Here is a 14,105-nt window from a genome sequence, read left to right on the forward strand (position 1 = left end):
TGAATATATGATACATAGTAATTCATAATTTTTACTTATTTTCCTCTTTCTTTCTCTCCCCTTCTTCCTCTGTTTTTAGAGCGCACGTTAACGTGTCCTTATAAATCACACAAGGACAGAAACAAGCAGTGTATAAAATGACAGCAGATGCTTTGTTTGATTTTCATTTTCGATTTTAAATTAGAGCCAATTAGAAAATAATCTGCTGATAAAATCATATACCCATTAATTCAAAACCTAATCGTGATTGACATTTCACCAAGAAATTTATATTAAACTCAAAATAACGACTGGAAGAAATGATTCAAATCTAAATAAACAACGGATAAAACTTATATAAGAATAAATTTCAATTTTACATTAAAATCAAATATGGCAGCGGGACTTGGTACAATGTGATCATGGTACACCGTCCCGATATTTATCGTACCTTTAGATGCTTAATATTTATAATTCATGTACATATATTTATATTATAAACTTCAACGCATCTCGATGGGCGAGTTCAAATGAAGCCTCTTCATAAGATTGGTGGTGAATTTTACTCCGGATCGGAATGCGATTTCTGTCGTGATCTAACTATCCTCTACTTTGTTATTAACAGTGAATTCGATGACTTTGAAAATCCAGTCCCGTAGTACTGATGTGTGACAATAAATGCTCAAAATTGTCATGATTCCACTCCCCAAACTCGTCCATCACATGCTTCTCCATAGCACAGAGTGCAGATGTGCAAAGTTAATTTTAGCTCTGCTTTTGTAGTTGTTCCCAAAATTTGATGTTATTCTTCAACTTTCCCGGTTCAATGATTCTAACGTCGTCACCAGAGCTATCAATTTCGGAAGAAACTACTTCCCGGTGGGTTTGAACAATAATTGATTGTTCGCTGGTCGTATAACTTACTGGTGGAGACGTTATCTTGTTAGGAATTTGTCTCAACCCTTCTCTGAACTCTCGAGAAAGTGACCTTGCGGTCAAACTATGCATCTGTCTTGGCGTCTCTATTATCTGAACTTCAGGAGTCGTGGGTCTTTCTTTTTTTGTAGCGCCATGCGTCTTCAGTACCTGCAATAAATTTAACACTTGCTAAAAATTGAAAGAAATCCTTCCCTTACGTATATTACGTAGATTTTCTTACCCTTGGTGCAGGAGCTGGTATTTCTTCCGGTGAACTGACGAAAGCTTGAGCAAGTCTTCGGACAGACGGCATTGGCAAATCGTCCTCGTTAATATTGCCGACGACGGAAGTATTCTCATCGGAAGTATTTTCGAATATTTCCTTCTTTGCCAAAACCTCCGTGGATTTTGCTTTTACAATTATGCCATCGAGTTCATCGTCCGAAGATAAATCTATCGAGCCTGTCCTTCCACTTGTAAGAATCGTAGTCTCCGATTTCCACAAGCCATGGCTTGCCGAAGACGCCTTGATCATTTGTCGCCTCAATCGTTCTTCTTCCTTTAACCTTTCCTTCTTCGTACCAAAATGACTGATAATCACATCCTCTTCATTGTTGTACCTATGTCTCGTCGTCAAATTCTGTGAAAAATGTTCGATTTTCCTTACATTCGGCATAGACTTGGCCGAAATCATTCCGCCGAATTCATCAAACGCGTCCGACAAATTTTTCTCTTCACTGAAAATTTCGCTACTCTTTGACACGTCAAAGTCACCCGAAGCCTCGTACTCTACCAGATTCTGCGAACTCTTGGACCTCTCTCGTTGCCCGTGATGTTCGGTTAAATTTGATTTTGTTTTCATTTTTACAATTCTCGGTTTCACGTGGACCTCGTTATTGAGTTTTTCGTCAATGTGACCGATAGATTGGTTTCTGTACAAATCAGACTCGTAACCGTATGATTTCAAGTCCAATTTGTTCACTACTCGTTTCTCGGTCAATTTAGTTGTAGAACTGCTGCTAGTTTTTATTGCATTTTCAAATCCGTACGCCTTGAGGTCAATGCGATTAATGGATTTCTGATGATCACTTCCGAATGATCTTCTCACTTGTGAAACAGCCACTTTCTCCAAGTCTTCCTTGTTATTCAATTTTGCATTTAGTTCATTCTTACTGTTCCTTCGGACATTCTCCAAAAGCTCCTCGTTACTTTGTTCTTTCAAAGAGTTATCCACTTCCGAAATTGACCTCTTTATCGTTACGTCATTGGTCTCTACCTTGTTTGGAGCAATCCCCAAATGAATTGTTGTTTCAACTCTCTGTCTGCCCTGTGATACCACGTTAGAATTATTCGAATCAATGTTATTCTGCTGCCAAGTCGTCACTTTCGTTTTAACTTCCGTTACCGAGTTTGAGGTCTGCTCTGTTTCCTGGTGCTGGATTTTATCCTAAAACAAATCAAATCCCGCTTTAAAACAAAGGCTATCATTACATCGGGTCATTTCGCTATTCACCAATACGTCGACAACATTAATAAGCGGGAGCATCAAGTGCCTCCAGACTGTAGCTACATATTTTATTATATTATAGAATATATTAACCAAGGCCAAAGCACTATAGCATTAATTCTGTAGTACCTAATAACTTGCAGCATTAATAAATTTTGAATCACGGTATGGCAGTTAGTACAAGATTCCCATTATATGTGTGTGTACAGTGTAAGCAGAAATTCTGTGATTATTGACAGTTAATATTGAATAGGATTAGAAAGTAGTTGCGAGTAAAATATGCACGAGTCACACGTGTACATTAGGAGATTTGTTAGATCGTCACCACCGGATGTGTTAGATAGAAAAAGTTTCACCGGGTTAGCGAAGACGGAAATAACGTAAAGAAACTCATGGTGAACTTACTTACCATTTAGGTACATTGTACAAGGGGATCTCATGCATGTGCAGTGCTTACGTAGGGAAAAAATTAATGAAATTTAAAAACGAAAAACCGTAAAACATATTTATTTTTTGATCAATTAAGAAGTGTATAACTATACATATAGCGTATGTATACGTATATACGTATGCGTCTATTGCATTGTATATACAAGTTGGTAGAGTCAGCATTCCAATTGAATGCAATGTGTGGCTGTGATGTGTGTGTGCTGTGTGCGTGTGTATAATAAGCTGTAAGAAGTGTTTAGATGAAAGGCAACTCAGATTATAACGGCAAAAAAAAAGATTTCTGGTTTACATGCACTGCGAGCGAGTAAAAATCAAATATGAAAAATGCTCGAGGCTGGATTCGATAGCGTGTATTAAAACGCGTTTCCTTTATTTTTTAAGTTCCTGTTCTTACGGACGATAAAACTGCTATTTCAAATTTCGTTTATGACTGCTGTGCTCGGTAATTTCCGCTTGATACCTCCGAGACCCAATTAACCTAATGTTCGCTACCAATCTATCGCCTAATCAGACTTCGACTACCTCTTCCTACCTGAATATATTATACTATGTGTATATTAGTATTTCTATTCTCACTAATGAGCACCTGAAATCTTGTGCTTTCAATATATCACCACATAGATACGTCCTCGGCAATCTTTCTATGCACGCTGCTACTTCTAAGAATACTGTTACTATCGTCCTTAAGACTTCGACTCCTCCGTAAACCGGCCAACGTTTCAAAGCTTCTTTCTATCACTTCTGGGGACTCGGGTGGTTCTAATCTAAGACTGCTGTCATCGCGAATTGCACGAGGTTTGATCGGACGGCTGGATACTCCTCGATAACGGGGCGATTTTTGAGCTGATGCAGTATCCAGAGAATAAATTGATTCATTGTCGGTCGACAATCGTGACTTTGGCCGCATCAGGGCGTCTCTCAAAAAGCTCGCCATCAAGTTTTCATCGCCGATGTTCCGTTCGGCTGACGCTCTTTTCGAGCCAACGTGATGCGATGGTTTCTTCTTCTTGACACGTTCGCCGTTCGAGTTCACTTTTGCATCTCTGAACTTTGTGTAGCTTGGATCTCTTCGAGTCTCAAAATTGCTGTAGAGAATATCCTCTCCGTTCTCGGACATGGTTTCCCGTCGCTGCTTCGCCTCTTTGGCGTCTCTGAACGAGAGACTTGGCCTCAATTTAACTTTATGGTACTTTATTATATTTTTACCATCGAAATTTGTTCTCTGCTTGATTCCGCCGAAAGTTTGACACTTCATACTGCCAAAGTCCGAAACGTTATCCGGGTATTCGGCCATACCCTCGTTTTCCGAATCCGTGTCGTCAAACTCGTCCTGCAGGTCGTTCCAGTTAAAGCGTCTTCTCTTTATTCCACCAAATGTATTGAACTTGAAGCTTCCAAAGTTCGAATATCTCTTACCGTTGGACGTCACGATTTCGTCACCCCTTTTCGACTCGTCAACTGACAATCTTTTCGGCGGTTCTTCATCCTCCTCTTTCCTAATCCCACTCTTATCCGTTTCCGTTACTTCGTTCGATTCGATGGAATACATTCCGGAATCTTGATCCACAAAATTAGAACGTTGTGGATTACGATTCGGTAGTAGGAAATTATTTTCTAAATCATACAACGGATTAACAGCAAAGTTTTCAACAGCATCTCCGGTTTTGAAAAGTCTTTCAAAGTTCTCTGGATCGAGATCTACCAATCTTCCTCTGTCGTCCAATACTCTAAGCTCGCGATTTCTTCCCTCAGACATTAAATCGGAAATGCTCGCTAATTTCTCAGAGGACATCTCAGAGAAATCCATTTGATTGTTCTGTTCCTTCGGTACCTCTCCACAAGAACTTGCTTTGCATTCTGAATTCTCGTCACCGATGACCCTTGGCTGCGGATCTCTCGTCTTCGATAAAGTTTGAATCAATTTTGATTCTCCATATCTGGACGCCGCGTTCCTTACCGTGACATTTGAGTCTTCATTCGACGAGCACTCGGTATCGTGGTGAGCATTACTGGGCCCAACAATTCGGTGTTGCACCGTGTCAATCGGTGCATCGTTTCCTCGATAACTCGACGACGCGCTATTTCGTACTCTGTCTGTTACGGAATCGGACACGCAAGGGTCGCTTAGCTCGTCAACTCGACTAACTTTCAAATCCTCGCCAACTTGCAAGTGGAGCAGAGGGTTGGTTACAAAATGGGGACTCGAATTCTGCCCTCGAAAGCTCCGTCTATGAAGGCTGCCCCGCAGGGATGCCTCCTCGAATCTGTCAAGTCCATAACTCACCTGCTGTTCAATATCGCCTTCGAACGAGCCGGAATTCTGGGATAACGAGCTGTTCGGTCTTCCGGCATTCAACATAGCCGATCTTCTAGCGCGCTCCCCACTTGCTTTCTTTGCCTCGTTGATATAGTAGTCTCTCCCATACCTGCACATTTCAAACAACAAAATCTCATTACCCCGTTAATTTCTTTCCTCCATATTTTCAACATATTTTGCAAAAGGTTCTTCAATCTTCAATGTAAATTACTCAGCTGATCCACCGTGAATTATTAATAATTCGAACATAACTACTCAATTAAGCATTTAATGATTCTTGCGCTACCTCTTGACGTCCGGTTGACCAGCGCCCAGGACCACTTGAATAGAGGTTCCATCCACCTTTGGTGCTTCGGTGTTAACCCTAAAAATTCCATTTTCGTTGTTCTCAATGGTACGGAGATACGGTGAAACAAAGTAGACGAAATGACTGAAAAGAAAATGATTACACTCACCCAGATGAAGATTCGGATGATACCTTCCGGGAGTATTGTCGTTGCCATAATCTTTTCTGAATGTTTTCCTCACTGTAAGGATTGTTCTCTATCGGCGCGGCATTTTCCCACTTCTTATGCTCGCGCTCGGCTATCGTGCCTGCAAAAATTCGTCTCGTTAATAATCTATTCCGTCTCATTTTTATGAGCAGCGACTCGACGTGTGCCGATTAGTAAACGAGGTTTAAGCTAGCAGCCAGAATTAAGAGTCAAACGTTTCTAATGAGTTAGTGAAGTCCGAAAATTAAAATTTTGTGAAACACCTTGAACCCCCAAAACTCTTACAGACTTATCAGGATGAAACTAAACTGCATTTTTCTGTTTCCAAAAAGTTTAACATATTCGACTCTTAACTCCCGACTGCTAGCTTGAGCTCCATGATTAGTAAATCGAAGAATCTAAACTGATTAAGTTACAACCGAGTGAGTACCTGGACGAGGTGGGGTGGCGAGAAACAGGTCAACTTCGACCTTCTTCCGTTCGGCTGGTTCGGGCTGATCAACCTCAAGGTTGGCTAACGCCGCAGCCTCGCGGCACTGCCTGCAGAGCAAAATCTTGAATTAAAGCAATGACACGATGCGAGGAAATGAAGGTTGAAAGCACAATTGAAATTCATAACAGTATAAAGATACTGAAAGAAAACGAAAACACGAAAACAATGTTGAACCACATGACGTGTGTTCAGTAGCTGAACTACAGCCGCAGCCGCTTTATCGAGTATCTTTTATTCCGATTGAAACAAACGAGAGAACATCTCGATTCAAATTCATGACGGTGAATCATCCGAGTACACAGTGTGCCGAATAGAACAGTTTCCTGACGTGAATCAAACTCATTAGAATCATACCTGAGTCTAGCAATCGGTGGAGGAGTCGAGGGTATTGGCGGTGGGATATCGTCATGCTCGTGAATACCGAGTATTTTGCCACCTTTGCCAGGTCTCTTTAAACTGTCCAGGTGTCTCTGGGTCGCTGTAGCGTAATGCTCGGTGTACTCGCTTTCCTGCTGAGCACCATCCTCGTCTGGGGATTACAAAGGCGTGCAATGAGAAACGATGAGTGATCGTTGACTCGGAAAGAAAATGAAAAAAGATGTGATAAACTCACGTTGCAGGTCGATTCTGTGCTCCTCGGTTATCACAGTGTGATGATTCTCGTTGCCGCTTTCTACGAAAGCGAAACGCGCTTCAACCACTCCGTTTGCAACTTCCGTAAGATTGAGGTCTTGGTTCTTTTCGAAGTCCGGAACGTAGCTTCTCAGTTTTTCTTCCAGCGAACTAAGATTCGTGCCAACTTTCGTCTCGATGGATACCAGTTTTTCATCCAGCGAACGGAAATCGGTACGAGTTTGGATTTCTGTGGCTCCGACTTCCTGTTTAAGAGGAGATGATGCTGGAGTTCTGGGGCACCCTTTTGAGCACAAATCATCCTTCTGGTTGACAAGCTGGTCTTGAGGCAGTTTATCCAACTCGTTAAGTCGCGGTGTGACGGATGGACGCTTCGCTTGTTGATCCTTTGGTTGGTCGAGCTGGCAGACCGATTCAGGTACCTCAGGACCTGTCACATCAAGATTAGACTTCTCTGTAAAAGAAGTCGACGAGCTGTTCACCACGACCGTTTGGACCCCGCTTCGACTCGTGATTTCGACCGAAGCTCTCGACTTCACTCTAGAAGCTGGTTCTGGAATTTTTACATCACTTCCACCTATCTTTTCATCCAACGTTATGATATTTCCCGACGATTTTTCCGCCTGTATAAACTCGCTCGACGGATCCTGATGCGTAGTTTTCTGCTCAGATTGCGACGTCTTTTTGTCCCTCAAATGAAACACGAGCATATCTTCAATGCCAAGTTTGATCTCCGTCGTCCCCGACGATGGACTCGCGGGTTTCTGTTCGTTATGTCCGTTCGTCATTCCGTTGGCACTAGGTTCGTTGATTTGGAAGTGAGTGGCGGTGTTCATCGTTAAATTATCGTGAACAATCGTTCGGGCGTCATCTGCAGTTCGCGTGTTAATTTCCCCTCTTCCCTTAGCTTCCAGCAAACCAGAAGCTTCGGTCTCTTCCGTATTACCTGGAGGTTTTGGAATCACGTTGTTGATAGCTTCGAGAAGTTCGTCCTCAATTTCTTCGTCGGAATGAGCGGAACAGTCGGACAGATCGGAGGTGTCATCGGCTTCTCTATCGCCAATTAAAGGCTTTAAATCTTCGCTAGGATTTGGGACCAGCATTGAAACTGGTTCGGATTGAGCCTGCATCTTCTTCTTTTGAAACAGCCAATTCTCCTCCCATGACTCGACAGGCGTGACTAGATCCACGTGCGTCGGTGTCGACACCTCGTCCTGCAATTCCTCGGAAGACTCTTGCGAAACTGCGAATTAAAAATCGACGAGGACGTGTTCAAAGCCGCACATGACGAGCATCGTGATCGTTTATTCTATTCTGCACAGTCCGAACCTAGAAGTTCGGTAGAAATCTAGTAGAAAGCCATTCTGTAATGGCAAATTGAACTTTCACGTGCCTCGTAAAATTGCGAATTCAAAAAAGGCACTCTAAACGCAACTCGTCACCTGGCTCCAAAAAAAAAAAACAAGAAAAAATTCTTCAAGAAACTTTCGTCGATTAACTTACGATCGATTATGTCCATTCCAAATTCAGGGAAAGGCACACGATGCGCCTTGTTGAAGTTCAGACCATTTGCCGCGGCTTCATCTCGTTCTTCCTCGTCCGAAGTGTAGGTCGTTGTCACTTCTTCGATGTGCTCTTCTATCTGCAACGTAACGTGTAACGTCGAAAAGAGAGTCAGTAAACTCTTATGAAATAACGAGTGGAATGACTCCTGAATAATTAGCTTAACCTTTCTCCGCGTCGCACCAGCACTGCCGTAAGGTTTGCTCTCAGTTCCAAGCGTTGTTTATTTACTGATTGTATAATTCTTTTTCCTACAAAACCTTCATCAGGAAATAAGAAAGACGACCATCGTCATAGAAAACCTTTTGCTAAAATTTTTCCATGCAGCAAAATTTATAGCAGTATTTCTCGCATTTCTCACTCGCAATCATCTTGCAAACTAGAACCTAGCCAATCCTGAGACTAGGAGAAATTAAACATTGCAATTCAGCAAGCCGGCAACCTAGTAAAAGAGTCTATTCCTAATTGCGCGGTGCATATCCAAAGCTCTTACGGTTCAGCAATCCCGCCACATTATGCTCAAAATAAAAAATTAGTGCATCGACAGGTATTATCACATAATCATTAACGATGGCGCCGACTAAAGAGATTGTATCAATCGTCTTGCAGAGTGGAGATACTTTGTCCAACGAACAAGTTATCATTTACTGCGATTCTGCAAAGGTTCGCAAAACTTACCGTCAACGATAGTGGTTCCTGACGATTGATGGAATATTTCGAGGGTGGTGCGCTACAATCGCTGCCATACTCATCCTGCGAGAGTGGTTCGAGGCTGCTGCTGCCTTCCTCGACGCCTTCGTCGAGTCCCACCTCGATTTCGCCTGTTTAATGATTCAATTGAATTATTCGCCCGGGAAGTGCCATTCGTATGTTAAACAGGCCTCGAAAACAATCTGAATTCTTCGCTCGAAAACTTTTTTCTCTTGTCGATTGTAGACGTACGCGAATTGCCAGTATAATAGATCATTCGATAATTTGACGCGCTAAGATGAGCTACGAATCTTTAACTTCTCTGATCTTTAATACAATTTTATCGGAAACGCATATGCACTTGCTGGTGATGTATTTTTGATTTATGATGTATTTTGATTTTTGTACTTACTCGTGATGTATTTTTGATTCTGAGAGGTTTTCTTGGCGCCTAATGTGTTGCTGTTATTGTCGACGCGTTCGGTTTGGTACTTCTCGATTACCTAGAATATACATCCAAACTTTAGTCGTCTGCAAGTATAATCGTCAAGTTTAAAATCGAGCTTTGTACCATTACGTTAGGGACAGCAATTTTGTCTTCTCAATTCGTTGATAGCTTACTTACTGGAAATTATACAAACATATTCAAAGCATTGTATAACAAAAAACCAGAGAGTGCGATGTGTGAATATGTTAAAAAAGTTTGACGTCTTTTTAGGTGGTTACCGGTAATTTCTTGTGCGTCAATTAAACGTTTGGTAACGAATGACGAAATTAGCTATACGTATAATCGGCGATGAACTAAAGAACCTTTTTTTCACACAAGAATACGATAATTTTCATGCATATATCGAGGCTGAAGCAACTTCCTTGCTCGATTATTTTTATACAACCGTCTGAAGGATAAATCAACCATTGAATCGGCACGTGCATGAATTTAAATAACCGCAGTAATTTCACAATATTTCGAATTTTATTTATTATAATTTGCTTTAAGGATACGCGAGCTTTATTTGAAAAAAAAAAGTTTTCCACTTCACTGAAAAGGGATATAATAACGTATGAAATATCGCAAAAGTACACATTTCACGAAATTGTATCAATCTACTGTAGCTCGAGTCAACTTCTTCGGTCATATAATATATTACCTATATGGGTAAGGCCCAATCTGATTAGGTAACTGTGATTATACTTCGACAAAAGTATTCCAACGTATAAACTGTAGGCACATACATCGCGGCTCTTGGTAAAAAGTTATAAAAGTGAAAAAAGATAAATAAAACCATGCAGATCCGAAGCCCCGATGACATTAGCGATAAAAATTGTTGCACCGTCATCGTCTCGCATAATTTGACACGTCTTAGTTGTTTACCTTGTTGAGTATAGCAGTCGCGAGTAGATCCTCGTAGGTCTGGTCGGCTACATCTCCGGGCTCGGTGGACCGTCCAGCATCCGGATTTCCGAGTCCAGGCAGCTTCCTCGCTTCCTCCACAGCACGTTCGACCAAATCACGAAGCGCGGCGTGCGCCATTGTCGGAGTATCGGCTGCCGGCTTATCTAGGAATGGTAATTAGATATGAGAATCGATACGTGAGAAAAGACTGTAGTTTTAGTTGCCGAAGGCTCTACTGCTTCGAAAATCGACGAGGGGATTGAAAGTTTCGACTGCATGTCATCGCTTATTCGGACGTAAATTCGAATGTCCGAGCATCGACTCGTCCACTCGACGATGCTCGTTCTCGTAACTCTCTCGAGGCTGGCTCAGAACGACCTTGAGATTTTCTCCTCCAGGTGGAAATCCGTGTGGATTACTAACCCGATTAACCAATGGCGACAGGTCACCAGGTGCTCAGCACCATAGACGCTATTATGCGTACCTTTTCGAATTAGGGAAATGTGTGTGGATTGAAGCCGATCTTGCACGGTAGTATGTGAAAAAATGTAATATTATTCAGATTAAAATAAGGCCAGTCCAGTTACTGTCAAATCGTATAACCACGCGATTATTTAAGAAAATGTCGACAAGGAACTTGAATGAGTATCTTTGTATTGTGCTATTTAAGGAGTCACATAGTGTGAGAGGCCTCTCAGACTCGAGCTAGAAATCCTATAAAATATAAGAAAAAGCCTTGAAATCAGGCAAAAACTGGCGTTTAGACCATGTTCCGTGATAAAAAAATTCCCATAATCCGAAGGAATCTAGTCTAGACGTACAATGGAATAATCTCTCCGAAGATCGTGTTATGGTGTTGACTTTCTAGCCCTGATCCCTCCAGACCGGAGGTGAAGGTCGCCGTCTGCGTCACCGCGTCCCTCTAGCTGCGTGGCCTTAATAAGGTCGTTTGGTAAGATTGCGGTCAGAGTAAGTATGAGCACGAAACAGGAAATCGATTATTACCATCTTCTCTACGACTCGACTCAGGTTTTCCTCGACACTGTTTCCGCCTCTCAGATTCCATCTATCTTTGAAACCTCGAGATTCCGAGGCCGTTTCTCGCGTCATTCAGCTTCCCAGTTTCATCTTAATACCATCCTACGTCTTTGACATTTTCTCGGGAATTTACTCTGAGTATAAAAATCAGACGCTGGTATAAAATTCGCAGCTTCTGATCGGTACGATCTACGTGAATTTATAGGATCCGATCGCGGCTGTCTCGGTTAATTTTTAACGTTGCGTAAAATCGGCGAATACAGGCGGTATAAAAAACTGATAACCCCTATTTTTGCAGCAGACTTTCCAATACCGCAATCCCTTCGAGTGTGGATCTCTCATCAATCTTTCTTAACAGTTGGTAAAATCGTAGGATAGACACATGTAATTAAAGATTTTTCAAGAGTGAGGTCAATCGGGTTGCCGCACTATAATCCGTCGAGACTCGAGTTAATGATTCGCAAAATGCGATTTAGCTGGTATGCGAAATTTGAATTCACAGGAAAAAGAATGTGATTATAAAGCGGAATATTTTTGAAGAATAAAAAAATTACATCCAGTAATTGATGGCAAGGATTCGCTATTTTTTACACTTTAAGTATATATGATATTACGATTCACAAGGTGTAATTAGTGCAGGTACTTTGGACAGGTGATGACTAGATAATAATCTTACCATCTTTCTTCTTGAGGAACAAGTAGATGAAGTAGGCAATGACGATGCCACCGATCAGCGTCAACATTTGTTCTAGGAATTCCGGTATCATTTATAAACAAATATTTCATGTTACGCCTTCGCGCACCTGTTTGAAAAAAGAAAACTTTCGTTTCGAACAGCAGATTCCAACTGCGGCGAGGAAAATGTGAATCCCTCAGGATCTACAACACTTCCATCGATCCGAAGAATGCGGTGAAAAATCGATTTGGGTGATGAAAAAAATGAAGAAAAATAACGTCACGTACGCGAGGCCGGAAATTACTGTCGATACATTTTTTTATTATACAACGCGGCGAGACTTACGAGATTAATGTGAGACGGAAAGTCATTGTTGCCCTATTCTTAACGGCGTACTTATCTCTTTCATAAACGCGCAAAAGATAACGAATGACAAAGTAATGACGCAATCTACGCCCCGCCGTACGCGTATCGACTCCTTATCTCTTTCTCAATTTCCAGTAACAGTTCATGTTTTCGTAGCCAATCGGGCCACTCTTTTTTCGCCCTGATAATGAACACTTTTTCGCTCCAATGAGTAATTAATATTGCACCGTATTCCAAAACTCGAAATACCTGCCAGTTCGCTTCGTTGACCGAGTTACAGTGAATTTCAATTACGTAAAGGGATCGATATATTTAACTGATAAGCTTTGATGAGACACGGATAAAAATTAAACTGTGTTGAGACTTGAATCAAAGGAGGGAAATCAAACACGTATTTTACCACTTTTCAAATATACTGTAGAACAAATATGGAATGAACTAAAATTCTCGTCAAAGGCTGAAAACCAACTTTCGTTTACCTATATATATGTATATATATATATGCATATTAAGCCCTCGGGCAAGGATGTGTAATTATAGTTTCGGCGATGAGAAACGTTGTAAAATCGATTCCAGTTGAAAAATGAAACTTGGCGATTGGCACTTCGCCGGTATACATATATGTATATGTATATATTCCTCTATTTGTATTATCTACTTCGCTCGATTTCTTGATTGCGTGAAAGGTTTCGGATAAATATTTAATTTCGCGTATATTTAATCGCCTCGCTAATCAAACGCTCAATTTGATTCATTAATATATCGAGATATTCTATTATATCCGATACATAACACGTGTGATCTGCGACGATCGCGATTTTTCAACGCAAATTTATCACTGATTGTGAGTAAAAAGCTTCCGTCAATGATGAGTTGAGATACGAAACGCCTTCCTATGTACTCGTATGCTTGACGTACCGACGGTGAACGTATTTGTGCCATCGTTTTGTGTGCTCAATGATAACCTGGTAAATTCTGTCTCGTTTCACTAGATTTGTTTTCGAAAGATACTCGAGAGTTCAATCTCCAAGTTTCACCGTTTAGTACTCTTCAGTTTACACGTACACAGTCTCGATTGACTGCATCCTTGAAACGATTGAAAAATGAAAATATACTAGGAACAATAAGAAATTTAAAAAAATTAACGATCACAAAACAAATCGTTCAATATAAATAATCAAGTTGTTTCTTCACTGTTATTCCATTCATTTACGTAATAGTAAAAATATGGAAAAAGAACTTATGAATTCAAGATGACGTAGGTATTATTGTTTTTCTTTTTTTTCGGTTTGTTTTCGTCCTTTTCCAACAACCATATGAAGAGCGAGTCACGCTCACGGGCACTTTTTGATCTGTGCTCCAACAGATTATATTATAACGATGTTTTTCCGTATCGTATACCCTCAGGCGTTTGGAAAATATTTCTGAAGTATACTAGTAAGCTCACTGATGTCGGAAAATCTTCTCGAATGTTCTGTCAAGTGAGAACTTACACGATAAAAAACCGACCTGCAGCCATTGTTTCAGCGTTAATAATATACTAAAATATCAGCTCTGTTTGCAAAAAAAAAAAAAAAAAATGTCGATG

General features: G+C 41.0%; 1 protein-coding gene across 11 annotated transcripts in view; it reads right to left on the reverse strand.

The window, feature by feature from the left end:
• Nucleotides 1-43: 43 nt before the first annotated feature.
• Nucleotides 44-14,105, reverse strand: part of LOC124416427 — a 41,860-nt gene continuing 27,798 nt past the window's right edge. For 4 of the 11 annotated variants that reach the window (XM_046897490.1, XM_046897491.1, XM_046897494.1 and 1 more), the window contains 11 exons: nucleotides 10,417-10,601; nucleotides 9,457-9,547; nucleotides 9,033-9,175; nucleotides 8,295-8,433; nucleotides 6,772-8,034; nucleotides 6,513-6,687; nucleotides 6,096-6,205; nucleotides 5,627-5,765; nucleotides 5,458-5,535; nucleotides 4,743-5,280; nucleotides 2,896-4,706 (listed from right to left, as the gene is read on the reverse strand). In XM_046897490.1, coding sequence (XP_046753446.1) covers nucleotides 3,465-4,706; nucleotides 4,743-5,280; nucleotides 5,458-5,535; nucleotides 5,627-5,765; nucleotides 6,096-6,205; nucleotides 6,513-6,687; nucleotides 6,772-8,034; nucleotides 8,295-8,433; nucleotides 9,033-9,175; nucleotides 9,457-9,547; nucleotides 10,417-10,601 — 4,103 coding nt within the window. In that variant the 3' untranslated portion in view covers nucleotides 2,896-3,464. Of the gene's footprint in view, nucleotides 1,066-1,138; nucleotides 2,345-2,895; nucleotides 5,281-5,457; nucleotides 5,536-5,626; nucleotides 5,766-6,095; nucleotides 6,206-6,512; nucleotides 6,688-6,771; nucleotides 8,035-8,294; nucleotides 8,434-9,032; nucleotides 9,176-9,456; nucleotides 9,548-10,416; nucleotides 10,602-11,442; nucleotides 11,519-12,151; nucleotides 12,857-14,105 lie in introns of those variants that run through there. The other 7 variants (XM_046897497.1, XM_046897496.1, XM_046897492.1 and 4 more) reach the window with 6 other exon arrangements.

Source organism: Diprion similis, chromosome 2 (assembly GCF_021155765.1).
Source record: "Diprion similis isolate iyDipSimi1 chromosome 2, iyDipSimi1.1, whole genome shotgun sequence".
Classification (NCBI taxonomy): domain Eukaryota; kingdom Metazoa; phylum Arthropoda; class Insecta; order Hymenoptera; family Diprionidae; genus Diprion; species Diprion similis.